The 27,358-nt window shown below is 38.2% G+C and overlaps 2 protein-coding genes across 4 annotated transcripts; both read left to right on the plus strand.

The window, feature by feature from the left end:
- LOC137090554 (calpain-1 catalytic subunit-like) lies at positions 1-27,269 on the plus strand. Of its 3 annotated transcripts, none has more exons than XM_067454517.1 (13): positions 1-145; positions 20,747-20,999; positions 21,247-21,319; positions 21,479-21,597; positions 21,688-21,821; positions 22,262-22,436; positions 22,640-22,714; positions 23,991-24,076; positions 25,775-25,849; positions 25,930-26,087; positions 26,356-26,525; positions 26,628-26,639; positions 26,745-27,269. In XM_067454517.1, exons 2-13 carry the CDS (start codon positions 20,763-20,765, stop codon positions 26,964-26,966), a joined length of 1,536 nt encoding a protein of 511 aa, XP_067310618.1. In that variant the 5' UTR covers positions 1-145; positions 20,747-20,762; the 3' UTR covers positions 26,967-27,269. The 3 variants fall into 3 exon arrangements, with proteins under 3 accessions (XP_067310618.1, XP_067310617.1, XP_067310619.1); XM_067454516.1 differs by lacking the exon at positions 1-145 and adding an exon at positions 19,698-19,835; XM_067454518.1 differs by lacking the exon at positions 1-145 and adding an exon at positions 19,698-19,835 and having other exon boundaries at positions 21,482-21,597.
- Positions 1,075-10,798, plus strand: LOC137090553 (calpain-1 catalytic subunit-like). The gene is made up of 12 exons (XM_067454515.1): positions 1,075-1,318; positions 1,570-1,642; positions 1,779-1,897; positions 1,981-2,114; positions 4,138-4,312; positions 4,558-4,632; positions 8,315-8,400; positions 9,272-9,346; positions 9,428-9,585; positions 9,854-10,023; positions 10,129-10,140; positions 10,255-10,798. The coding sequence occupies exons 1-12, from the start codon at positions 1,082-1,084 to the stop codon at positions 10,474-10,476; spliced, it is 1,536 nt and encodes a 511-aa protein (XP_067310616.1). The 5' UTR covers positions 1,075-1,081; the 3' UTR covers positions 10,477-10,798.
- Positions 27,270-27,358: the final 89 nt, after the last annotated feature.

Consider the following 27,358-nt stretch of genomic DNA (forward strand, 5'->3'; position numbering starts at 1 on the left):
GAGCGAGCGAGACCGGTGTGTGATTGAGAATGAGTGTCACCTGTGAGGCACACCGGTCTCGAGTCCTCGGACTCTCGGAGGCATAAAAGGACGATCGACGCCAGTGAAAGATCATTGAGGACGCCATTCCAGCTTCATTATCACAGTGAGTTGTTGCCCTGAATCATGGCCTTCTTTACTAAACTGTATGACGTAAGATAAGACCTTAGTAGATTTTTTTTTTCTTCTGCTTGTAAAAAAATAAATGTATACACGAAAATGGCACTTAAGTGTCATTAAGTTGTCTCTGGATATACAAATTATGTTTCTAAAGCTTGAGGAAATATGACTAATACGTTTTTTTTTTTTTTAATGTAGTAACATTTTAAAACTTTCCACTAACAATGAAAGTAACGTTTTATAGCTAATGTTTTTAGAACGTTTCTCAATAGCCAATAACGTTGGCCCAACATTTTAATAATGTTACTGCAAGTGGTTTTTGGGAGAACTTTCAGAGAACGTTAGCCAATGTTCTGAGAACATTCCCTGCTGCTGTGTTCATGGCTGTTTGCTCGTAAAGCTGCTTCAAGCGCAATTTTCTAGCATTTCCATGTCCACTTGTAATACTTGGGCTTGTTATTTTCCTCATATTAATAGCCTACAGTGGCAACTTAGTTTAGCTGGAGTGTGTACATGGTCAGGGAGTATAGCGAGTGTGGCAAAATGCAGATTAGTAGCCTAGCTACCTCTGATCGATTTGCGTCTACAGTTTAGCCACGGTAAATAACTGAGTCTGGCCCAATCAATCCGTAAACAGTGGTGTATTTGTATTTAATGTAAAGGAATCTACGTTACTGCAGTTAAAAAATAAACTTGAGAGAACCATCAATTATATTGTAAGGCTCTGAATGGCTATCGAGATGCCTTTCAAAGGGACAAGCTTTCCCTCCAAATGGGTCTAACAAGTCTTAACTCTTGGGTCTTTAAAAGCAAATCATAGTATGGCATAGTGCTGTCATCTCGCCAGTAACAGATGTCAGAAGTGACACTTATCTGTTTTTCTTTACTACTTTTTTTTTCTCCTAAAGACTCACAACTGAAAATGCCTCCCCCTCCTGTGAACAAAATACCCAAGAATGAAGACGCAGCAAAAGACAAAAAGGGCACTCTTGACGTCCCTTTGAAGTTCTTGGATCAGGACTACCAGGAGTTGAAGAAGAACTGCATCTTAAAAAAAGAGATGTATGTTGATGATAAGTTCCCTTCAGACAGCAGCTCCATTGACGCAAAGAGAAAACTTGGCTTGGATATGGGTCCTATCAAGTGGTTGAGTCCATCAGTAAGTTCCCTGCTTTGACTTTCCATCTTCAGTCCTTCAGAAACTTTCAGGAGTTCAGAGTTTAGACATAATTTTTTATTACTTTATCTATAACTTGTTAAAAATAATGTCATCAGTTGCTGCAAAATGTTTCTTAAGGCTTATAAGAACAGGTTTATCTTTAGTATTTCCCAACATTCTTATTTACACTTTTGGCAAGACACTTTTCAATTTTTAGTGCATGTATAAATGTAATCAATTTCTCTCTTTAGAAAATAGTGGCAAACCCTCAACTCACTGTAATGGGGGTTTCCAGGTTTGACTATGCCCAAGGATCTTATTTAGGTATGTTTATTTCTGTGTTTATTCACATACTCCAGTAGGCGTTGCCTTTTGAATGATACTGTACCTATGCAGTTGTTAGCATCACTGTTAACTCAATGAAAGATTGATTTAGCTAATGTTTGTGCGTCTACATTAGGAGACTGCTGGTTTCTTGCTGCTGTTGGAGCGTTAACCTTTCGGGGGGATGTTATGAACCAGGTCATGCCGGCTGACCAGTCATTTGGTGGAGACTATGCAGGGATTTTTCACTTTAAAGTGAGTTCTTTGGTCTTGTTCATAACAATTTTATACAAAACATAAAATGATCGGTCATTAAACTTTCTGCTTAATTCATTTAGTTCTGGAGGTTTGGGAACTGGATTGACGTTGTCATTGATGACAAACTGCCAACGATCAATGGCAAGCTCATTTTTGTTCATTCAAAAACATCTAATGAGTTTTGGCCTGCCTTGCTGGAAAAAGCTTATGCCAAGTAAGTTTATTCTTAAAACGATTCGTTCATAGTTTAAAAGCCTGTTTCTTTATGTAACAATGTTAGGTTACACTTTATTTTACAGTATGTGTCCTTACAATGTACCAAGACAGTTTGTAATGCACGGTAGCTGCATGGATTAGGCAAGGCAAGTTTATTTATATAGCACATTTCATACACAATGGCAATTCAAAGTGCTTTACATAGAAAGGAATTAAAATAGGGCTAAAAAATGCATAAGAAAAAGAAAACAATGTAAAGAGAATTAAAGTAATAAAATGATGAAACTAAAACAGTTATAAAAAAAAAAAAAAAAAATTTAAAAAATGATGCATAGATAAGGTGCAATCAGTCGGACATACAGTGCTCAGAGCTCATTCAGTAAATGCACAGCTGAACAGATGTGTTTTGAGTCTGGATTTGAATGTGGCTACTGTTGGAGCACATCTGATCTGTTCAGGAAGCCGGTTCCAACTACGGCTGGCGTAATAGCTAAAAGCAGACTCTCCTTGCTTTGAGTGAACTCTTGGTATTTCTAACTGACTTGATCCTGCTGATCTGAGTGATCTGTTGGGTTTGTATTTAATCAGCATATCTGCGATGTATTGAGGTCCTAGGTCATTGAGTCATTTATAAACAAGTAATAGTACTTTAAAGTCGATTCTAAATGTAACTGGAAGCCAGTGTAAAGACCTGAGGACTGGTGTGATATGGTCATATTTTCTGGTTCTGCTCAGAATCCTGGCAGCAGCATTCTGTATGAGCTGCAGCTGTCTAATGGTCTTTTTGGGAAGGCTAGTGAGAAGGCCATTACAATAGTCCACCCTACTGGTGATGAAAGCGTGAACCAGTTTCTCTAAGTCTTGCCTGGAGACAAAACATCTAATCCTTGCAATATTTTTCAGATGATAGTATGCTGATTTAGTTATTGCTTTGACATGACTACTGAAACTCAGGTCTGACTCCAAAATTACACCAAGATTCCTGACTTGATTTTTTGTTATCAGACCTTTAGCCTCAAGATATGCGTTCACCTTGAGAATTTCATCTTTGTTTCCAAATGTAATGATTTCAGTTTTGTCTTTGTTTAACTGAAGATAGTTTTGGCACATCCAGTCGTTAACTTCATCAATGCATTTGCACAGGGAGTCAATGGGGCTGTAGTCATTAGGTGACAGTGCTAAGTAGAGCTGGGTGTCGTCAGCATAGCTGTGGTAAGCAATATTGTTCTTTTTCATTATTTGGCTCAGTGGCAGCATATACAGGTTAAACAGGAGAGGTGCTAGAATTGACCCTTGTGGGACTCCGCATGTCATGGACGTCCACTCAGACTTATGGTCTCCTATACTCACATAATAACCTCTCCCTTCTAAGTATGATCTGAACCATCTGAGGACCATCCCAGAAAGCCCGACCCAGTTTTCCAGCCTGTCTAGAAGTATGGTGTGGTCAACAGTGTCGAATGCAGCACTGAGATCGAGTAGAACCAGAATTGATGTTTTGCCTGTATCAGTATTTAAGCGAATATCATTTATAATCTTTACGAGCGCTGTCTCTGTGCTGTGATGCGGTCGGAAACCAGATTGAAAATTGTCAAAGAATCCGTTTGAGTTTAAGAATTTGTTTAGTTGATTGAAAACAACTTTTTCGATGATTTTGCCTATGAAGGGGAGATTTGAGATTGGTCTGTAGTTGCTCAGTATGGAGTTATCTAGATTTCTCTTTTTCAGAAGAGGCTTAACAATTTAATTAAGGATTAAGGTTAGGTTTGGAGGTAGTAGGTATGTGCGGAACAGAACTGTATAATAAAACGTTACCAAATATGAGACCAAGAGGGCCATAATCTATTGTAATTTTGTATCCTGACTTTTGAAGTTGCCTTAAAGATGGAACTATTTGACACTGGTGATGACTAAAATAGACTATTATCATTGTGACAATTTGAGTAATCCTACAGAATCAATCATTAAACGCGTGTTGGTCCACTGTAATACCTCCTTAAACTGTAGAATGACTTTTGCAGGGTGTGCGGCTCCTATGCTGATTTGCATGCTGGTCTTATATCTGAGGCTCTGTTGGACTTCACTGGTGGCATCCATGTGTGCTCTGAGCCTGCAAAAGCTTCTATTGATTTGTGGAGCCTGATGGACCGTGCAGCCAAAGCAAAGGCTCTGATGGGCTGTGGCACCTTTCAGGGGGTAAGCAGTGACCTCAGGCTTGTCCTTTCAGTACAGTGAGCGATTGCATCACCATGTCCATTTAAAGCTGTAATTTGCATTAAAGTGTTCAATTGAATACAAATGTTACTTACTATAGTGAAGATTTTTAGAATTTAAGATATTAGGGAACAATGTAGAACCTCAATTATACATCAAACAGTCTTTCTACCAGATACATTTCACCTGGCAGCATTATTAATACAACGTCTCTTTCATACCACCAGAGAACATCTGAAAACACAGTATTACCCAATGGCATTGTTCAAGGCCATGCATATAGCGTGACGGGGGTTTTCAAGGTAAGTCTGCACCGACGCAAATGTCAGATCAGTGCCTTCAGATTACAAAGCTTTCAAAACCACCCAGGGTTTTTATAGCAAGTTTAGCAAGTAAGGTTCAGCATCGTCTTTCATTCACATGGATGAATGGCTGGATGATGGACCATATATAATTACATCTTGGTAAGATGTGTCTGTTTAAAAAAAAAAAAAAAAATTAGGTGTCGCAGTTTATTATATTATAAAGTTGACAATAACTGTGGTACTCAAAGCACAATGTTGTTAATTTAGGGTATGGGGTTAACCACAAGATTTAAAGTGGCTAGGACTCTTATGATACCATGATGTGTCCTGAGTCCGACTGGAGCCAATGTTTTTTCTCTTTCCCTATTAAAGACTGTTGCAGCCATAAACAGATCAGTTTGTTTTTCATGTCAAAGTAGTTTAGTTTCTTGGTTAATTAAGAAATGTTAAGCAATTTAAGTGACAAAGCATTCAGTGGCAGACCGCATGTCGAGTTAACCACATGTCGATTTTGAGACTAAGTTAATCAAACACTTGTCTTGCCTACACTGTAAAAAAAATATTTAGAAAGTTACCTGGTTGCCTTCCTACTAAACAAAAAATAAGAGCCATGCAGCTGGTCTTGCCTTACACCACACTGCAAAATGAATATAAATCTGATCCTCAATTCCTGCGCTAGATGCACATTTAATGGAGCTCGCAAAAGATTCATGCTGCATCTTAGCTCATTTCAAGATCAAAGCCCGCACTAGAGGGCTAGCTAAGCACTGGTAAGATTTAGTCTCATTAGCTTTAAAGGTGCGCTATGTAGTATTTTGAGTACCTACAATATCCCAAATGTTTCCAACTATTTGTAAATTGTGAAAAAATTGCTTTTTTTTTTTTTTAAACTAAGGACCAGGATGTTTCAGCGCCTGTCAATTGCGTCATATCAGCGCTACCCTCAGTTTTGGGTTTTACCTGGCAGGAGCGCTTTACTCTTAGCGGCGTGAACAAGTGAACCCACGGAGTAACTTCATAACATTTTCAAACACACTTAAAAGTATCTAATATGATAGACAGAGCGCCATTACCTCATAATCATAACCGGAAGAGCGGATCTGTGCAGGCGCTCCGACTGTCCCATCATAATTAAAGTCCTGGTGTTCGAGGCGGGTATTTGTTTAACAATCTCTCCAGCAGCTGTGCTCAGCTCCACAACACTTTGTATTGCTCTGCTTTACACTACAGTAACGTTAACCGCATGAATGTGATTTCTGCCCGAGTCCTTTTTTTTTCACCGGCTGTAAGGTGAAGACCACATGTCCCAAGATGCTGCGCTCAAACTTTGCATCATCAAACTACGCATTTGTTTTGAATAAACTGGCGACTTCCAGTGGACGGAAAGTTGCATAGTGCACCTTTGAAATGTTTTTTTTGAGCATCTGCGACTATAGGCTACTTTTAGTTTCACTGTCCGATTGTGTGTTGGCTTTAGCACTAACTTTACTCATGTGCAGTGGTGCGTGTTGCTTGTCTGGCTATCACCAGACCAAGCTCAATGTCAATTGATCCCACCTCATGCAGTAGACTTTTAAATTATTTGAATAACTCTGTATGCAATTGGACAGTCATTCAACCAATCAGACCACAAGAGGCCTCTATCTGTCATGTATGTCCCTGTCCCAAATGGCACACTTCATGTGCACTTTCGGTCTTGTGGACTTGAAATGGCCGCTGCGTGCGCCTGTGTCCGGTGTCCCATTTGTCATTTTGGGTCTCAGAAGGGTGCTCGAGCCCCTCGGTGGCCGTTTTGCGCCCTCGATACAAACTTCTATCAAGCCCGCACTGATGCGAGCTACACAGCGGACTTCTTCCCGGCAGTTTAAAAGGCAGTACGTCGTGACGGTGCGGACTCAGAGGAAGCCTGTGAGGGTTTAGGGGGCCATTAGGGCCTTTAACCCGCCAATAGCCGGCCAGGTGGATAAGCCAGTCTGATTGGTTCCTGCAAAAGTGTAACGAGCAGTAGAAATGTACAGGTTTCCAGACTGAGTTGCCGGGCAGTGTAGCACATCTAATGTAAATAGACACTTTTTTTTATTTATTTTTTTTTATTTTTTATATATATATAAAATAATATATATATAATTTTTTAATTAAAAGAAACTATACTACAGCCTGTAAGTAGCAATTTAAACCTAGGCTATTACACAATTAAAATGGATCTAGAAAAAATGTGCAACCACATTACTACTTTAAACTCTGTAAAACCTTGTATACTTAAAATGCTTAATTTTTTTTCTGGCCCATTCTAGGTGCACTTTGTTTGACTTCGTTGGCGCTGGCACAATGATGGATTAAAGACCTTGTTTGGAGGGAAAATTAGCAATTTTATTTTTACCCAACAGTTTCCTTAAATAGTGATATATCGATAGTGAATTATCTTGGCCACAATAACCATGGTGTGAAAAATCTGACATCCCTAATTGAGATCATGAGATTTAAGTTGAACCTCAGTACATGTGTTAAAATGTAATTCAGCAAATTCTCTCATCACTGGCGCAAAATGCATTCTGAGGTAGGAAAGGTTATTTATTTTATGGGAAACGAATGACTCATTTGGAAGCTGCATATGAATCAAATTGAGACCACCTTTGTTGGTCCACTGTGACAGTTGGCCTTTGAATACAACCTTTGAAGGATGAAGCAACTGTCAGAATTATTGCAGGCTATCTTTGGTTGTTAAACCACGACAACAGCTGTTTTTGAACCTCGCTCTACAATGTTGGGCTACCATTTTAAGCGCCACAACCACAGATATTGTTTGTCTGGGACAGCATCATTGTGGAGGTTGTGTATTTTATGAGGTGGTTAATTGATATGGAGCTTTACAAGTTGTTCAGTTCATGATTCTTTACAAATGGCCTAACGCTGCCCCTAAACCCTTGTCACTGCAGCGTAGAGAAATCGTACAAATTCATGAGTTGGCTCTGAGAAAGCAACATAAGAAATGTAGTTGTCTAGCAACTTTGATGCTCCTATGGTGAACAGATTCACAATGTTTCCATTGAATAATCTGCCTTAACAGGATTGGGCATCCATGAACTATAACGTGCTTTTGTTCTTGTGTCGTAAATGTGTACATCAGTATTTACTAATTACCTTCAGCTGTATGATGAGCCCCGTAAGATCTCCAAGAGTTTCTTGATTATTTGTACTTTATGTAACATCATACAATACTTCAGTCTTGAGGTAAATTGGAATTTCACCAGGGACATTGTGAAATAACCAATGGTGTATTCTGTATTTACTCTGTGGTGATGACAGAAAAAAGCAGCCAACACACAGGTTGTAAAGTGCCCTGATGGAGTTTTGGTTCCTTGCCACTATCCCCCTTTTGGCTTGGCTTGCTCAGTTGGGGACACCATTTCAATCAAGTTTAACCATGTATCCAAATCAAGCAAATTACTAAAATTAACCGTATCAACTATTACTGAACTGCCCACATTGTTGCTATGACAAAATAAGCTGGTAACATCACTTTTCTCCAGAACGACTCAACAGCCGGCTCAATTTGTTGCAATATTTTCCTGTTTAACACTGAAGCTGCTTTGAAACGATCTCCACTGTCAAGTTCTAAAGTTGACTTGACTAAAGACTTATTCAAGCATGTTGAATTAAGTGTCATGTCATTTCGTAGGTACTGTGCAAAGAGAAACCAGTAAGGCTGGTGAGAGTGTTGAACCCTTGGGGAAGAGGCGAGTGGACCGGCGACTGGAGTGACAAGTAAGAGTTATATAAAACTATAGCTCGCTGATCACACAACTGATCAAGCTTTGTCACTGATCAATCTGTCATACCCCTGATTCATGACTTTTATTTATTAAACTTGATGCGGTTTGAAGCTTTAAGTTATTAGTAAAATAAGAGCTCTTTTAAAAGCTATTGTCCCTATAAATGTAGTGTATTAGACAAAATTAAGTTCACCCAAAAATGAAATGTCATTACTCGTCCTTGTGACTCTTGTTCCTCTTCGGAACACAAATAGTGATCTGACATAGACCCTGGAAGTGCTGCATTGTTTACTACGTCAGCAGTGCAGGGGACTGACCAAGACTAAATTGGTGACAAGTTTTGTTTTTGCACAAAGTATTTGCGTTGCTTCATAAACTTTAAGGTTGAACCAATGGCGTCATATGGACTATTTTAACAATGTTTTTACCTTAATGGACCTTGAAAGTGTTATTTAAAGGGCTGTCTATGGAGGGGTCTGAGATCTTGGCTTTCATCAGAAATGTCTTAATTTGTGTTCTGACGATGAGCAAAGGTCTTGAGGGGGTTTGTCTTCCTTTTTAAAATCAAAGTACAAAAGCATAAATTCATTGTGACTATGTAAAAGTGTTAAACCATTATAAAACTTACTTTAAACTGACTCATATCTAGTTGTACCCTGAGGTGCTTTTTGCTAACTTTAGTGCTATACTTTTTGGTGTCCTATTTGATTCTATACAATTTAAAATCAGCTTTACCCATTTAGAGAAATGGTTAATGACAACAGAAGCATATACATTCAAAAGATATATCTTTTCTCTTTACTGCTATCAGTTTCATGGCAAGCACATGCAATATTTCAATTTATTCTTTTGCATAACTCTAGCTCATTGCTGTGGAACAATGTGAGTCAGGAGCAGCAAGCCAAGTGTCGCTCTTTGGTCAACGACGGGGAGTTCTGGTGGGTATTAACTGTAGATTCATATGATATCTTGTTGCATTAATGAATCAAATGTTTTCAGTAACCCGTCTTTTACTGCAGGATGTCAATGGAGGACTTCTCCAAGTACTTTGCAGACATTGATATTTGCTGCCTCAGTCCTGATTTTCTGGACAGTTCCTCCAAATGCAGCTGGACTTCCACATGTTACAATGACCGCTGGGTCGCTGGGACTACTGCTGGTGGCTGTGTCAATAACGGTAATATTTATACTGAGAAAAGGTGGCAAGTGAGCATTTCATCCAATTGCAAACTAGCCTGAATAGAAATGGTGGTGCTTTTTGGGTCTCTACCCAGACGGCAACATGGTGTCAGCCCAGATCCAGGCCAAATCCGGTAGGCTACATGTGGATTCAACGTGTGCTAGAGCTGGGCCAACACCATGTTGCTCTTTGGGTATCTGTATATAGTGTGTCTTTGCCTAAACTATGTGTACAACAAAGGTCTGACTCAATGGATCTCTTGTAGACTCTTTCTGGAAGAACCCTCAGTTTCGTGTGCGGATTGAGGCGCTTGATAAGGAATGTGCTGCTAATGCTCAGTGCACTCAAAACATTCTGGTGTCCCTAATACAGAACCAAGAGAAGAGACACAGAAGTGACGTTTCTAACTACGCCATCGGCTTCACTGTTTTTGCGGTCAGTAAATTAACAAAATAACGCTACTGGAATCACAGGAAACATCACAATGCAGAAACCAAAATGACCACTTATTAATTAATGGTGTGCTATTCTATTTTACAGATACCACCAGAGGCAAGTAATGAATATAAAGCTGAATTTTTTTTTGTTGCTTTGAAAAGGCATAAATTAAGTGCCATTTACAAAATAAACGGGTTGCTTGAATACAAGTCTATATTTCTCCTTTAGATGAAAGACAAGAAGCTCCCAGACAAGTTCTTCAACGGCAAACCCCCTGTGGCAGATGGTGGAAACTTTCTCATTACAAGACATATGATGAAATTCTTCAAGCTGGAACCAGGAGAGTATCTCATTGTACCATCCACTTTCAATCCTAATGAGAGTGCAAAATTCATATTGTCCATCTTCTCAAAGAGTGAATCCCATAAGAAAGCTCAGATGACCGTATGAGGTTGTCAATGACATGAGTGGGACTCCAGTTGAATGAAAAGATACTACTGACAGTTTCATATCCAGTGCTATACATTCACTGGGTTTTGTTTACAAGCACTTATGGTTCTTTAATTAGGCCTATATTGTTTGTTTAATGTTATATCGGAATTTGTGAGATGCCTGTGACAATGTTGCTGTTAGTCACTTATTGTTGTATACTTGTAATGTGTTTGAGTCAGTAATGTGCCGTTGTTAATGTCATTTCAGTGAGTCTACCCAAAATGTTTTGACTTTAAAAAAAAAGAGAATCCTGAAACACTATAAAAAAAATAAAGCTTTTTCATGTATTGCTTCAAATGTCTGAATACATTTTTAATATTTGCTATGATCCTTTTAAGCTAAATTGCTCCAAATCCATAACTAGTTCTTGTATTGTTTGGATGGTTTCTGTAGGCGTAATTGTGAAGAGCCCCTGAAGTGAACACTGCAGTTATGGTTTCCTTACACTAGAGGGCAGCAGTTTACTAAAATAAAACGATGGCCATCACAACGCAGGTAATGTATCAAGTGGTCAGCCGAGAAGTATCGTGGTCTACACCTGTAACCCGTCTCAAATGAATCTTATTTGACGGTTGACCAATGAGTTGATTTCAAGGGCTCGTTTCTGGTTTTATGCAAGCGGCAACCTCCCGCGATCTCTCTTGAAGCCAATACGGAAGTAATGTAAACTGCAATTCCTCAACTGGCCGCTAGGGACAGGCTCCAGAAGGGAGCAGAATCTCATTGAGCCCCATGTTAAAATTCTCAACTTTAAAGCAGAAAAAAACATGTTTACAGCCTGGTACAAATTGTGGTTTTGGCTTATAAGGCTAATTTTGATCTTCATGACAACTCTGAGGGGGGTGAATTTTTTTATAACTCATTCGTTTACGTTATATAAAGCCTTAAGGTTCTGCATAATTAAGGGCGTGGTTACAAGTGGATAGCCATTTATCCGCCGTCTATAGTCATTGCGTCACCTCAGCTCCGCGCACATCCTGCCTTTTTGCCCATTTTCTGTTATCCGGGAGTGACACGCGTTGACTCGCTCACAAGATGGCACTGCCCAGCTCGACCATACTTTAAGCTTCAGAACGGCTTATCAGAATCCTATGGGTGACGTCACGGACGCTACGTCCATATTTTTTTACAGTCTATGGTTTTATGCCTAAAGTGTGTCGCTAGAGGGAGACTGGTTATCGTCTATACGCTATTTAAAAAACTTAACACAATTTTTCCACTGTATATTAAAGGGCTGATTAATTGAGACCCAAACTTTCCTTTGAGCCTTTGAAATGGTAATATACAAATATTGAGTTTTAAAGCTGAAGCGTTTTGTTAGTCAAACCTGGGCCTCTTTGCTCACCATAGACACACCCCTTACTTGCTGATTGGCTACAAGTTGGCCCTCCTTTTTCTGAAACTGTTTCAAAGTAACTCTTACCCCACCTTTTAAGAGCGCAATGTCGCAAACTGCTTTTTTTCTGAATTTTGTATTATCTTGCCTAGTGTTGTGTAATAAAGGCTTGATTTTATTCATTTTTGTTTTGTTTTCTTAACAATTAAAAGGCATGTGTTTATCCTGTCTAATTGTCTCCCCCGACTTTCCCAACAAAAATCCCGCCCTGGATTGTACACACCAAAATGAGTTTTATGCATGGTTTATCTCGTGCACGATACGCACTTTATGCCGTATTATACGCATGGGCCTCTTACCTAAGAGAGTCATTATAGATGCCATAAAGTGCTTATCATCTGCACACGGAAAAACTGCGTATAGCATATGCACGCTAAAACTCATTCCGGCGTAGGCACATTCCACATGATTGCACACGTACTATTGATAGGCATTAGGCTGCCATGCGATTGTGTTGGACGTCACTGAGCTAGGCTATATGGGTTAAAAAAATGCATAGCCAATTAAAAAGGTAGAATTGCTCAGTTCAGCGTGTTGGGAAATCGGGCAATTTGTTCTGCATCATCTTTCAAACGACCCGACCGACCACGACCCGAATATCATTAAAAGTATTTTTGGATGACTTGCGGGTACCTGCGGATTTGTAAATAAAACACAGCTAGGTCAATACTGGATTTGCAGACTATTGAGATTAAAACACAATGCTGTGCCTTCTATATTCGATCCGACAGGAATGGTGCAACACTTGTGTGTAAAACGTTTTTTATATCGTTTTGATTGTGTACATGTCTTACATAACATACCTTAGCATGCTGTCACAGGCTGGGGAATCCTTTATTTGTTGGTTCATTGCAATTTGGGATCAGACTCGGACATGGGCTCGCAAAGCACAATATCCCAGGGCTATTTTCCAGATGTGCTGGTAATTTTTTTTATAATAAATATTACACAAAATATTGTGTAATAGTGCAAAATATTGACTGGATTTCACCCTGAGTAATGTCAATCTGCACCCATAAGGCAAATGTCATAGTGACAGATCTAGAAGACCTGCAGTCCTTAAGCTGAACATTGAGAAAAATCAGCATCTCATCCATACGGGTTAGGGTTTCAGTACCTAACCCTAAGGAACTGAAATGGTTTGTACCACATTTCATCCTACAGGGAGGGGTGTGTTTCCATCCTTAGCTATGAAACCTATTTATTAATTAAATTCAAGGATCACTAAATAAAAGTTTTACACCAAAATAAATGACAATAAACTCTACCACATGATGATCACATGACCATAGTACAAACCTTTATTATTGGTTTGTTGTTTCAAACCTTTATTATTGGTTTGTTGTTTCAAACCTTTATTATTGGTTTCTATGGAGGAACACAACAATTAATACAATTTTAATGTGTTTTTGTCCTTATAATGAAAGGTTACATTTCATGAGAATGACTAGTGAAACTTATGAAATATTTTCCTTTTTAAATGGGAGGAAGTGTCATTTATATTCTGATGGCTGATTGTATCTACTATGAGCAGGTACAGTATTCATGGCTTGACATTAACACCCGCCAACCCGCCAAATGCGGGTAGGTTTCATCTGCCACTAGCCACCTTGGCGGGTTGAATATAATTTACAGCCAAATAAAAAAACTGATTATTTATTATACTATACTCTAAATGCTTCTTTTTGGGTAGAAACAAAAAGATGCTGTTTTTGTTTGTATCTTTAAATGCAAATGATCTGCTGCCCCCCCCCCCCCCCACCTAAGTTAAACAACTTTTAACTTGAGTGCTGTCTTTATAGAACGCTGTAAAAGATGCAAGTGCAATGGTCAAATACGTCCATATTGTGCATTCACAAAGAAAAGCAATAGTGGATAGCAAGTGTACAGTGTAATGTTTGAAAATAATGTTTTATGTTGAAAACAGTGGGTGGATTTTTAGCATTATATGGTGTTTGTTTACACGCTGCTAAAGCATTTGTTTAATAAATACTTAAATTTATAGTTTCACTTTCGGCTTGCTTTACTCATTTGCTGTGACGCGTAGGCTATTGCAGTAGCTTCATCATATCTGACTCACACGTTTATTTTTTAACAATTTGCCAAGAGTATATGTACATATGTGGTTTGAACAACCAGCTGCATTTTTTGTCACAGACCGCCTGCCCTTCTGAATTCGTTTGTTTGAGTGATCAGATTTAAATCCTTCTCGAAGAATTTCGGAAGGCATTTAGGCATACTCCCGATCATTTCACAATCGGATAGATATCTAATCAGGGAAAACGAATGAAGGGACCAGTTGTAAAAAGGCAATGATTCTTGCAGCTGCACCGAAGGAACGCTCGCTGCTCGCTCGATGGTTTTAATTGGGAACAAGGCTAAAATGTCAAACGTCGATCAGATGGTCTCATATTGTCCCTTCCATCGTCATTGTTAACGTTGGAAGATGATATTTTCAGGAAGCTAGCGACGCCTTCTGCCGACCTTCAAGTAGATATAATTTCACCATTTCATTTTCATAAGTAATAAACCAAGATGGAATTAATATGCGAACTTGAAATGACTAATTCCTTCAAATCATATGACTTAATTCCTTAAAATTTACGGGGAATCTACAGAGCTCACATTAGATGGATTTATAAGAAATTACTGACAGCCAGTGTTAGGGAGTAACTAGTTAGATGTAATTAGATTACCTAATTTAATTACAAAATAATTGTAACTAATCAGTTACTGAATTAAAAAAAATAATTAGTTAATTGTGAAGATATTAATGATTACAATGATCTGTTTTCTGTAAAAAAAAAAGAAAAAGAGGATATCTTGAATAATGAATGAGGCATTTATATATTTAGTAAAGCGATACTATTCTGATTGGTTCTTGTTTAAATTTGCAGTGCACACTTGCCAATTACATCAATTCACATCTACAACCCGTCTGAGACCCGTAAGCTGCAACCCATCTGAGAGTTGCCACCATGGCGAGTGATTGTAATTGGAAAGTTACATTTTACTTATTACATTTTAAAAAGGGTAACTTGTAATCTTTAATGTATTACATTTCCAAAGGAACCTTCCCAACACTGCTGACAGCTAACATCTGGCCACATTGGAAAGATTCAACAGAATGCAATGATGAATGCAAAACATCTAAAAAAAAAAAAAAAAAAACTCAAATGCCTGACTAATACAGGCTTCTAGTTGCTCAACTTAGCCTTGGCCCAGAGAAAACGCCTGCGCTTCTGGATCATGTTTAGATATGGCTTTTTTTTTTTACCTATAGTATTTTAGCCGGCAACTGCGAATGGCACGATGGATTTTGTTCACCGACAATATTTTCTGGAAATATTCGTGAGCCCATTTTGTGATTTCCTTTACAGTATCATTCCTGTATGTGATGCAGTGCCGTCTAAGGGCCAGAAGATCACGGGCATCCAGTATGGTTTTCTGGCCTTGACCCTTATGCACAGAGATTGTTCCAGATTCTCTGAATCTTTGGATGATATTATGCACTGTAGATGATGATAACTTGCAATGTTTCTCTGAGAAACTCCTTTCTGATATTGCTCCACTATTTTTCGCCGCAGCATTGGGGGAATTGGAAAACTCTGACCATCTTGACGAGAGACATTTCCATTCTGAGAGGCTCTTTTTATACCCAATCATGTTGCCAATTGGCCTAACAAGTTGCAAATTGGTCTTCCAGCTGTTCCTTACATGTACATTCAACTTTTCCGGCCTCTTATTGCTACCTGTCTCAACATTTTTCTAATGTGTAGCTCATGAAGAATGCAGTTTCATACAGAATGCAGTGGTGAGTCCTAGCTGCAGCACCTGTAATGAAACGTAAGGCTGAGTGGTATAAAACATCTAGTTTTTTTAATAAAAATGAGGTAGAGTGCATATAAATTAGGTCACCATAATCTAAAACTGATAAAAATGTGCTCTGCACCAACCTTTTCCTTGCGGAGTAAGGAAAGCACTTCTTTAATCTAAAATAAAAACCTAATTTTGGTCTGAGTTTTGTTAAAAGGCTCTCAATATGGACCGCAAAAGATAATTTATCATCCAACCAAATACCTAGGTATTTGTAGGAAGTTACTCTCTCTATTGGAGTACCACTTTGTGTTAAGATAGTGAAATCGATAATAGAATGTGAACGTGAAAACACCATTAATTTAGTTTTTTTTGCATTTAGTACCAACTTTAATCCTACCAACACTTTTTGTACCTCACTAAAAGCAGACTGTAAATTATAAATTGCTTCCTTCAGTGACAAAGCAGTGGTGTACAAAATAGTATCATCTGCATACAAATGAGCCTTTGCTTGATTTAGATTCACACCTAAATTATTTATATAAATAGAAAATAAAATAGGACCCAAAACTGATCCTTGGGGTACACCCATTTTTACTTCTAGCAATGATGAGGTAGAGTTATCTAATGCCACACACTGAGTTCGACCACTCAGGTAATTTAAAAACCAATTTAGCACAGTGTTACTAAAACCTATATTATGCAATCTTTGCAGCAGAATATGATGGTCAACAGTGTCAAATGCTTTAGATAAGTCAATAAATAAAGCAGCACAAGACTTTTTATCATCCAAAGCATTAACAATATATTAGTTGTGACAGAGGTGACAGTCGTAATCGTACTATGCCCTTGCCGAAAGCCAGACTGGGTGGGACTTAAAATACAGTTCTCAGCTAAAAAATGTTTTAGTTGTTTATTTATAAGAGATTCAAAAAGCTTTGCCAAGACAGATAATCTAGAGATTGGCCGATAATTGTCTAAGACTGATGGGTCTCCACTTTTTAATAGTGGGAAGACAATTGCAGATTTCCATGATTTGGGGATAGAACCACTATATAAACTAAGATTAAAAAGTGAGGAGATAGGATCAGCAATCAAGTTTGCAGCAATTTTGAGGAAATATGGCTCAATTTGGTCTGGGCCAGCAGACTTTTTACAGTCCAAGCCTAACAGTGCCTCTCGTAGTTCTGAGACCGATATAGGAATAAAATTAAAATTATTTAAACTTGCACAAGACACATTTGTGATAGAGGTTACACTATCTGTGGAATTAGCTGTGAGTGTTGACTGAATAGCTTTTCCAGCATTAATAAAGTACTCATTGAAAGTATCTACTATATTTTGTTTACCCCTTACTTCACCATGGCTTGCTTTTATAACTTCAGGTATAATGGGTGGTGGCACATCACCTGAAGATGATTTAATTGCTTTCCAAAATTTTTTGGGGTCATTAAGGTTTTCATTTATTAAATTCAGATAATGTTCACTTTTTGCACTTTTTATTAGTCTTGTGCATCTGTTTCTTAATACCCTATAATTTAACCAACATTTATCATTGTTATTTTGTTTTGCTTTTATCCATGCCTCATTCCGTTCTCTAATAGCAGTTGCAATATATTCGTTAAACCAAGGATTATCTCTGCCCCTCACTCTATATCTTCTAATAGGGGCGTGTTTGTCAACTATAGCCAAAAAGGTCTTTTTAAAATAGTTCCAGGCCAACTCCACATCATCCATCTCACAAACCAAGTTTAAATCACTTTGATAAATTTCATGAAGGAAGGCTTGTTCATTAAAACATTTATAATTTCGTTTAAAAATAAACCGTGGCCTTATTTTAGTCAATTTGCAATTTCTTACACAGACAATCATACAATGATCACTGACATCATTACAGAAAACTCCTGTAGCCGAATATTTATGTGAAGCATTAGTCAGAATGACGTCGATTAAAGTAGATTTGTCCATTCGTTTAGGATTTAGGCGTGTAGGTGACTGTATTAGTTGCGTCAAATGTAGCTCATCACATAGATCTCTTAACGGTGATGAAGTCGATAGCCAGTCCCAGTTCAGGTCTCCTAGGACAATATACTCGTTGGGCAGCTTATACAAAAAGTCAGACAGCAGGGCAGTAGCTCCAGCTGCAGCTGAAGGTGGGCGGTAGCATCCTACCACAGTCAAATAAGTGCCATTTGTGAGATTTACTTTGATGGCACATAGTTCAAAGAATTTTGGCTTTGTTATTGTTTCAAAGCAACAACATTCCAACGACGCCTTGGCATATATGGCTACTCCACCTCCTTTACCCACACGATCCGTCCTAAAGAGATTATACCCTTCGATGTGAATCATATTGTTCGTGATCGATGGTTTGAGCCACGTCTCTGTCAAGACAATTATGTCACTTTCTGTCAATTTAGCCCACAGACGAATAGCGTCGATTTTATTAATCATGCTGCGTACGTTGACATGAATAAAACGCAAGCCACTGCTATCTTTCAAATCATTAGGGCTCAAAAGGTCAGTCAATTCTGGACCTGGGTTAGGATGGATGTTACCTGATAGGAACAGAAGTAGAATAATCCAAAAGCCTGCCGATCTTGTCGTGCGTGCATTGCTGATTCCGCGGTCACGCCTGCAGGAGATGGACTGGAACTGCCGTATTTCTGTCCAACTAAGTTCGTGCTTGTGCAGAGCCACAGCAAAAAAGTCAGACGAAGTCATGTGGATCGATGTAAAGCCACCGGTATCAGGAAACAGCATAGTAGCAGAATTTGGGAGAATAATCCGGGAAAATGCAAATGACCCAGATCCGAGAGCATCCACAGTCACTTGTTTTAATTAGGAGCCTCTTAACAACACTTGTATGTTTGTGTTCCTTAAAGGTTAAGTATAATGACTTGTTGTGTAATGCATGAGATCAGTGATGTATTGTGCATTATGTATTGTGTATTGTGTAATTTATGTCTTGTCTTTTTTGTTTATTTTATTTTTTTCTGGAAACTTTTTGCCGCTAGCCTTGGCCAGGACTCCCTGGGAGAAGAGTTATTGTAACTCAATGGGACTTTCCTGGTAAAATAAAGGTTAAATAAAAAAAAATAAAAAATAAAATGAAATCCAAGATGAGACAATATTTGGCATGAGATTTCAAAATATCTCACTTTCAACATTTGATATGCTATTCTATTGTGAATAAAATATAAATGTATGAGATTTGTAAATTATTGCATTCCTTTTTTATTCACAATTTGTACAGTGTCCCAACTTTTGGAATTGTCTTTGTAAAAAAAAACTTCAAAACAGGTAACATCCGGTCAGAGACATTGTGCATCAACGCATTGTGTTCCTATATAAAATGTAAGTGGCTGCAGGTTGAGTTGTGATTTTGAAGTTGTGGTCAGAGACTTATGGATCCTCCCATTGTTTTTCTGCATCCACATTTCAGGGCTATTTGGATGTGATCATCCTCACAACTAATTCACTGCATCACTGACACTCATCAATGCATCTGTGGAAATAACCATAAACATTTTTATATTAGTACTTAAAATTAATTGTGAGAATTAAAAAAGTTATTATATATGCATGAAAGATTAAATGCCATATCCGCCCTAGAAAGCAAAAAAAAAAAAAAAAACAAACAAACAAACAAAAAAAAAACTCTTAAAACCTTACCGTTTTTGTTTAGGCCTTCTGTGGAAATGAGACACATTTGTACCAGAGACATTTCAAATGATAGGCTACCAAACATGTAGTGTTGTAGGATAATTGTTTACATTAAACCATGTAGATTTTAGTTATACAATTTTTTTTTGAAAGTACACTTGAAGTATATTCTCAGTAAACTACTAGTTTTGTTGTTTTATACACTGCAAGTATACTTGTAAAATAATTTAACATCATACTTATTTATATATTATGTGGGGAGGTTGACGGGACGGGAGAGCCAGGTGTGTGTGTTTGTGATTGATAATGAGCGTCACCTGTGAGGCCCACCGGTCTCGAGTCTTCGAGTCCTGAGCTCGGAGGCATATAACCAGTAAAGAACGAGAGGGGACCAGGGACGACTTTCTAGCTGCTTTCTTTTGGCTTCATCTTTTGGCTAGTGAGTTGTTGCACTGCATCATATTGTAAGATAGGTAACAAGTAGGCCTAGGTCTAGGGCAAGTGCGTTATACATGTAGGCTTTGTATATTTGTTCGCTTTGTTTAAAAAAATTCTGTTCCATTGTTAATTTCCACTAATTTTTTATGTTAACGTGTTTGAAGATTTATTTTTTTATTTTTGCTGTTGCGTTCGCGTCTCGCTGTTTTTGGTTTATGCTAAGCTGCTTCATTTCTAGTCATGTCCATTTATTATAGGCATATTTGGGCTCTTTATTTTCCCCATATTACTAGGTAGGCCTACAGTGACAACTTAGTTCAGCTGGAGTGTGTACATGGTCTTTGTGCCAGTTCTGAGAGAAATCAGCTAAAGCGTGTAAACTTGCGCAACAGGCCTGACCAAGCTTCAAACACCCCGTAACCGCCCCTGTGTATATGTAGTTTCTTTATGAATTCCTTATTAAAATAACCTTAGCAACATTCTTAAAGACACTTGACGTTTAAACTGCGTTCAGCCTTTATTTACGTCTTACTTTAAGGCAAAATATTATGGTGGACTTAACTTCAACAGGTGAGGAATTCTGCAGCCCTGCAATTTCAGTTTCAGAACCGCAGCCATGGTTCAGTGTCACGTGATCCTTCACAAATCATTCTCATATGAGGATTTGATGTCCAACGAACAACTATAATTATCAGTAAACAGTTGTGTAGTTATTTTTTTTTTGTTCTTCCCTTCTTTAAAACGTATTTATCTACTACTACCGTAATGTTTTAGGTCGGTAGCCTAACAAGTCTTATTTCTTGGGTCTTTAAAAGCAAATCATAGTATGGCATAGTGCTGTCATCTCGCCAGTAACAGATGCCAGAAGTGACACTTATCTGTTTTTCTTTACTACTTTTTTCTCCTAAAAAGACTCTCACAACTGAAAATGCCTCCCCCTCCTGTGAACAAAATACCCAAGAATGAAGACGCAGCAAAAGACAAAAAGGGCACTCTTGACGTCCCTTTGAAATTCTTGGATCAGGACTACCAGGAGTTGAAGAAGAACTGCATCTTAAAAAAAGAGATGTATGTTGATGATAAGTTCCCTTCAGACAGCAGCTCCATTGACGCAAAGAGAAAACTTGGCTTGGATATGGGTCCTATCAAGTGGTTGAGTCCATCAGTAAGTTACCTGCTTTGACTTTCCATCTTCAGTCCTTCAGAAACTTTCAGGAGTTTAGACTTTATTGTTTGACTTTATCTATAATAACTTGTTAAAAATAATCTGTCATCAGTTGCTGCAAAATGTTTCTTAAGGCTTATAAGAACAGGTTTATCTTTAGTATTTCCCAACATTCTTATTTACACTTTTGGCAAGACATTTTTCAATTTTTAGTGCATGTATAAATGTAATCAATTTTTCTCTTTAGAAAATAGTGGCAAACCCTCAACTCACTGTAATGGGGGTTTCCAGGTTTGACTATGCCCAAGGATCTTATTTAGGTATGTTTATTTCTGTGTTTATTCACATACTCCAGTAGGCATTGCCTTTTGAACGATACTGTACCTATGCAGTTGTTAGCATCACTCTATATACACCAGAATACATTCTGGAAACTCAATGAAAGATTGATTTGGCTAATGTTTGTGCTTTTACATTAGGAGACTGCTGGTTTCTTGCTGCTGTTGGAGCGTTAACCTTTCGGGAGGATGTTATGAACCAGGTCATGCCAGCTGACCAGTCATTTGGTGGAGACTATGCAGGGATTTTTCACTTTAAAGTGAGTTCTTTGGTCTTGTTCATAACAATTTTATACAAAACACAAAATGATCAGTCATTAAGCCTTCTGATTTCTGCTTAATTCATATAGTTCTGGAGGTTTGGGAAATGGATTGACGTTGTCATTGATGACAAACTGCCAACGATCAATGGCAAGCTCATTTTTGTTCATTCAAAAACATCTAATGAGTTTTGGCCTGCCTTGCTGGAAAAAGCTTATGCCAAGTAAGTTTATTCTTAAAATGATTCTTCTTTCATAGTTTAAAAGTATGTTTGTTTATGGAACACAATATTAGGTTGCACTTTAATTTACAGTATGTCCTTATTGTGTACTTGCCCAAGAGTGCTGGTAATATAAGGTAACTGCATGAGTTAAGGTTCGGTTTAGAGGTAGTAGGTTCAATAAGTACATGGTATGTACATGCAGAGCAGAACTGTATAAAAGTGCTACCAAATATTTTTCAAGCATAATTACAAGAGATTATGGCCCTCTTTGTGTTTTGCATCCTGACTTTTGAAGTTGCCTTACAGATGGAATTATTTGACACTGGTGATGACTAAAATAGACTATTATCATTGTGACAATTTGAGTAATCCTACAGAATCAATCATTAAACGCATGTTGGTCCACTGTACATCCTTAAAATGTAGAATGACTTTTGCAGGGTGTGCGGCTCCTATGCTGATTTGCATGCTGGTCTTATATCTGAGGCTCTGTTGGACTTCACTGGTGGCATCCATGTGTGCTCTGAGCCTGCAAAAGCTTCTATTGATTTGTGGAGCCTGATGGACCGTGCAGCCAAAGCAAAGGCTCTGATGGGCTGTGGAACCTTTCAGGGGGTAAGCAAGCAGTGACCTAAGCAGTAAGAAGTATTTTGCATTAAAGGGTTCTACTGAATACAAATGTTACTTACTATAGTGCGGATTTTTAGAATTTAAGATGTAGGGAACAATGAAGAACCTCAATTATACATCAAATAGTCTTTCTACCAGATACATTTCACCTGGCAGCATTATTAATACAATGTCTTTCATACCACCAGAGAACATCTGAAAACACAGTATTACCCAATGGCATTGTTCAAGGCCATGCATATAGCGTGACGGGGGTTTTCAAGGTAAGTCTGCACAGAATCAAAGGTTGAGGTAGAAAGCTTGTAAAGGATCCATCTGTACATATTTATTTTTCTGGAAATGAATGACTCTTATGGAAGCTGCCTATGAATCAAATTGAGACCGCCTTCTTTGCTCCACTGTGACAGTTGGCCTTTAAATGCAATCATTGAAGGATGCAGCAACTGTCAGAATTATTGCAGGCTATCTTTGGTTGTTAAACCACGACAACAGCTGTTTTTGAACCTCTATAATGTAGGTCCACCGTTTACACGCCACAACTACAGGTATCGCCATGGTCAACTTTTGTCTAGGACAGCGTTAGACACCTCATTTTGGAGGTTGTGCATGCGTATTTTGAGGTGGGAATGACCCTGCTTCTAAAACCTACCCATCACTAAAGTATAGACAAATTGTACAAATTCATACACATTGCACATTGCCCATAAGTGACTTAATCTCTTATTGGAAGGCAAGATAAGTTCTGTTCCAAGATGTAAACTTACCAGGGTTCCTTCTGGTTCTCTAAAATAACAAATCATGTAACTCTAGTTGTCTAGCAACTCTTTTGAATCTGTTCACAATAGGAGCAACACTGTTTCCATTGAATAATCTGCATTGACAGGATTGGGAACCCATGAACTATAACATGCTTGCTTTGTTCTTGTGTAACTGCTGTTGTAAATGTGTACATCAGTATTTATCTACTAATTGCCTTCAGCTGTATTCAGCCCCATATGATCTCTAACCTTTGGTATGTCCTTTGTTCAGTTTGCACTCATTCCACTTTCTATTTTTTCTGCAAGTGTTTCTTGATGTTTTTTACTTTATGTAACTTCATACAACACTTCAGTCTTGAGGTAAATTGGTGACTTCACAAAGTACCTGGTGAAATGCCAAATGGTGTATTCTGTATTTACTCTGTAATGACAAAGCAGCCAACACAAAGGTTGTAAAGTGCCCTAATGGAGTTTTGGTTCCTTGCAACTGTCCCCTTTTGGCTTGGCTTGCTCCGTTGGGGACACTAAGTTTTCAACTAAGTAGCCAAGTGAATTAGTAAATTAACTGTATCAACTATTACTGAACTGCCCACATTGTCGCTATATGGTAAATTTAAATAAGCTGATAACCTCACTTTTCTCCAGAACAACTGTACAACCGACTCCTGTTTAACACCGAAGTTGCTTTGAAACAATCTTCACTGTCAAGTTCTATATAAAGTTGACTTGACTAAAGACTTATTCAAGCATGTTGAATTAAGTGTCACGTCATATTTCGTAGGTAATGTGCAAAGAGAAACCAGTAAGGCTGGTGAGAGTGTTGAACCCTTGGGGAAGAGGCGAGTGGATCGGTGACTGGAGTGACAAGTAAGAGTTCTATGAAACCATAGCTCAGATCCTTTTTTTTTTTTTTTTTTTTTTTAAACTGCTATGATTCATGACTTCATTTATAAAAACGTGAGGTTAGCTAGTAGATAAAATATTTTTTAGTTCACCCTAAAAATGAAATGTCGTTACTCATCCTTTTTTGTTCATCTTCGGAACACAAATAGTGATCTGACGTAGAGGTCTTGAGGGTTAGAAATGGGTCACAAAGGTTTGGAACGACGTGATTAATGACTGAATTGTAATTTTTGGGTGAACGATTACTTTAAGAAATGCTAACATTAACAGAGTAAATTGCTGGAGGTTGTCAAGTGCTGTTTGTTTTTCATTTGCATGAGTTACTTCAACTGTTGCTGTCATTCATATTACTGGAATCAGCCACCTCATTCACTGAAGGAGATTTAGGATGAGTTCGTTCCAGACTATCCCTTTAAAAACACAAGCCAGGTCTTTAGTGAAATCCTCTTCTAGGATTTTTTTTTTTTTTTTTTTTTTTTTTTTTTTCTGGAACAAAGGATGAAAGCATAAACATTCATTGTAACTGGTAGTATGTGAAATTATAAGAACGTTAAGTAAGGGATAATGTACATCCAGCTGGTTATCACAGAATAAAGAGTGACAGTGATCAGGACTCACCCAAATACCAACAAAGCGGAAGGGTCTTGCATAACTCTGACGTTTATTGGCTGGATGTAGATTATCCTGCTTATTACACTGCTACTTGTCTCAAGTAAATTAGATGCAAAATATTGTCTTGTTTATATTTTATTTTGCTCTTGAGCAAAGCTACCATGACGGAAAATGTTCCCAACTGCTTTCAGCCTTTATCTATTACTGAAGATTTGTTTACCATATGTTGAAATTAATGTTGAAAGGGTTAACTTTAGTTAACCCAGATGAAAATCAGCCCATGATTTACTCACCCGATGACTTTTTTTTCTTCCACACCAATACACAATCGTAGTTGTATTTAAATAGTCCTGGCTAACGTTAATCCAAGCAGTAGCTGTTTTAAGTCCATAAATGCAGCTCTGTCAAATAACATGCTCCACATGGCTCTAATGGGTTAATGGAGGCCTTCTGATTCGAATCAATGCGTTTGTGTAATAACAATATTTAAAACTTTATGAAGTACAGTAACCCTTGAAGTCTTGTTGTAGACCATGGCAACACAAGATGGCGCCAGACAGTCAATGACGGCGTTAAAGGACTAGTTTACTTTAAAATGAGTTGTCATCCTTTACTCACCCTCAAGTTGTTTTAAACCTGTAAGAATTTCTTTCTTTAGCTGAACACAAGGGAAGAGTTTTTGAAGAATGTCAGTAACCAAACAGTTAACGGGAGCCATTGACTTCCATAGTAGGGAGAGAAGGAAAAAAAAAAAAATAGGAAGTCAATGGCTCCGTTAACTGTTTGGTTACTGACATTCTTCAAAAAAATCTTCCATTGTGTTCAGCTGAAGAGAAATTTATATAGGTTTAAAACAACTTGAGGGTGAGTAAAGGATGACAGAATTTTCATTTTAAAGTGAGCTATCCCTTTAAGCACAAGTACTGTACCGGTGAAGAGAACTCCTAGTTCCCGGATGAGCGGTGCTATTCATTTTGGTAGTCATCTGGGAATAACATACCGCGGGAATGCATGTGCAATATTTCAATTTATTCTTTTACATAACTCTAGCTCATTGCTGTGGAACAATGTGAGTCAGGAGCAGCAAGCCAAGTGTCGCTCTTTGGTCAACGACGGGGAGTTCTGGTGGGTATTAACTGAGATTCATATGATCTCTTGTTGCATTAATGAATCGAATGTTTTCAGTAACCCGTCTTTTACTGCAGGATGTCAATGGAGGACTTCTCCAAGTACTTTGCAGACATTGATATTTGTTGCCTCAGTCCTGATTTTCTGGACAGTTCCTCCAAATGCAGCTGGACTTCCACATGTTACAATGACAGCTGGGTCGCTGGGACTACAGCTGGTGGCTGTGTCAATAACGGTAATATTTATACTGAGAAAAGGTGGCAAGTGAGCATTTCATCCAATTGCAAACTAGCATGAATAGAAATGGTGGTGCTCTTTGGGTCTCTACCCAGACGGCAACATGGTGTCGGCCCAGATCCAGGCCAAATCCGGTAGGCTACATGTGGATTCAACGTGTGCTGGATCTGGGCCAACACCATGTTGCTCTTTGGGTATCTGTATATAGTGTAACTTTGCCTAAACTATGTGTACAACAAAGGTCTGACTCAATGGATCTCTTGTAGACTCTTTCTGGAAGAACCCTCAGTTTCGTGTGCGGATTGAGGCGCTTGATAAGGAATGTGCTGCTAATGCTCAGTGCCCTCAAAACATTCTGGTGTCCCTAATACAGAACCAAGAGAAGAGACACAGAAGTGACGTTTCCAACTACGCCATCGGCTTCACTGTTTTTGCGGTCAGTAAATTAACAAAATAACGCTACTGGAATAATGGGAAAGTCACACAATCCAGTCATTTTGGTTTCCACTTATTAATGGTGTGCTGTTCTATTTTACAGATACCACCAGAGGCAAGTGCAAATAACTTGCTCTTTTTATTTGAAAATGCATAAATGACGTTCTTTTCACAAAATAAACTGGTTGCTTAAATACAAGTTTATTTGAATCCCCTTTAGATGAAAGACAAGAAGCTCCCAGACAAGTTCTTCTATGGCAAACGCCCTGTGGCAGATGGTGGAAACTTCCTCATTACAAGACATATGATGAAATTCTTCAAGCTGGAACCAGGAGAGTATCTCATTGTACCATCCACTTTCAATCCTAATCAGAGTGCAAAATTCATATTGTCCATCTTCTCAAAGAGTGAATCCCATAAGAAAGCTCAGCTGACCGTATGAGATCGTCAATGACATGTCAGTGGGACTCCAGTTGAATGAAAAGATACTACTGACAGTTTCATATCCAGTGCTATACATTCACTGGGTTTTGTTTACAAGCACTTATGGTTCTTTAATTAGGCTTATATTGTTTGTTTAATAATGTTATATCTGAATTTGTGAGATGTGACACTAATGTTGTTGCTGTTAGTCATACTTGTTGTATACTTGTAATGAGACATTGTTAATGTCATTTCAGTGAGTCTACCCAAAGTGTCTTGAATTGTTAAAAACAAACAAAAAAATAACAAAGATCCTAAAACTCTGCAAAAAAATAAAATTTTCTAAACAAATGTCATTGTTTCAAATGTCTGATTACACTTATTTGAGCACTTAGAGCATCCATAACTAGT

Source organism: Pseudorasbora parva, chromosome 10 (genome assembly GCF_024679245.1).
Source record: "Pseudorasbora parva isolate DD20220531a chromosome 10, ASM2467924v1, whole genome shotgun sequence".
Classification (NCBI taxonomy): Eukaryota; Metazoa; Chordata; class Actinopteri; order Cypriniformes; family Gobionidae; genus Pseudorasbora; species Pseudorasbora parva.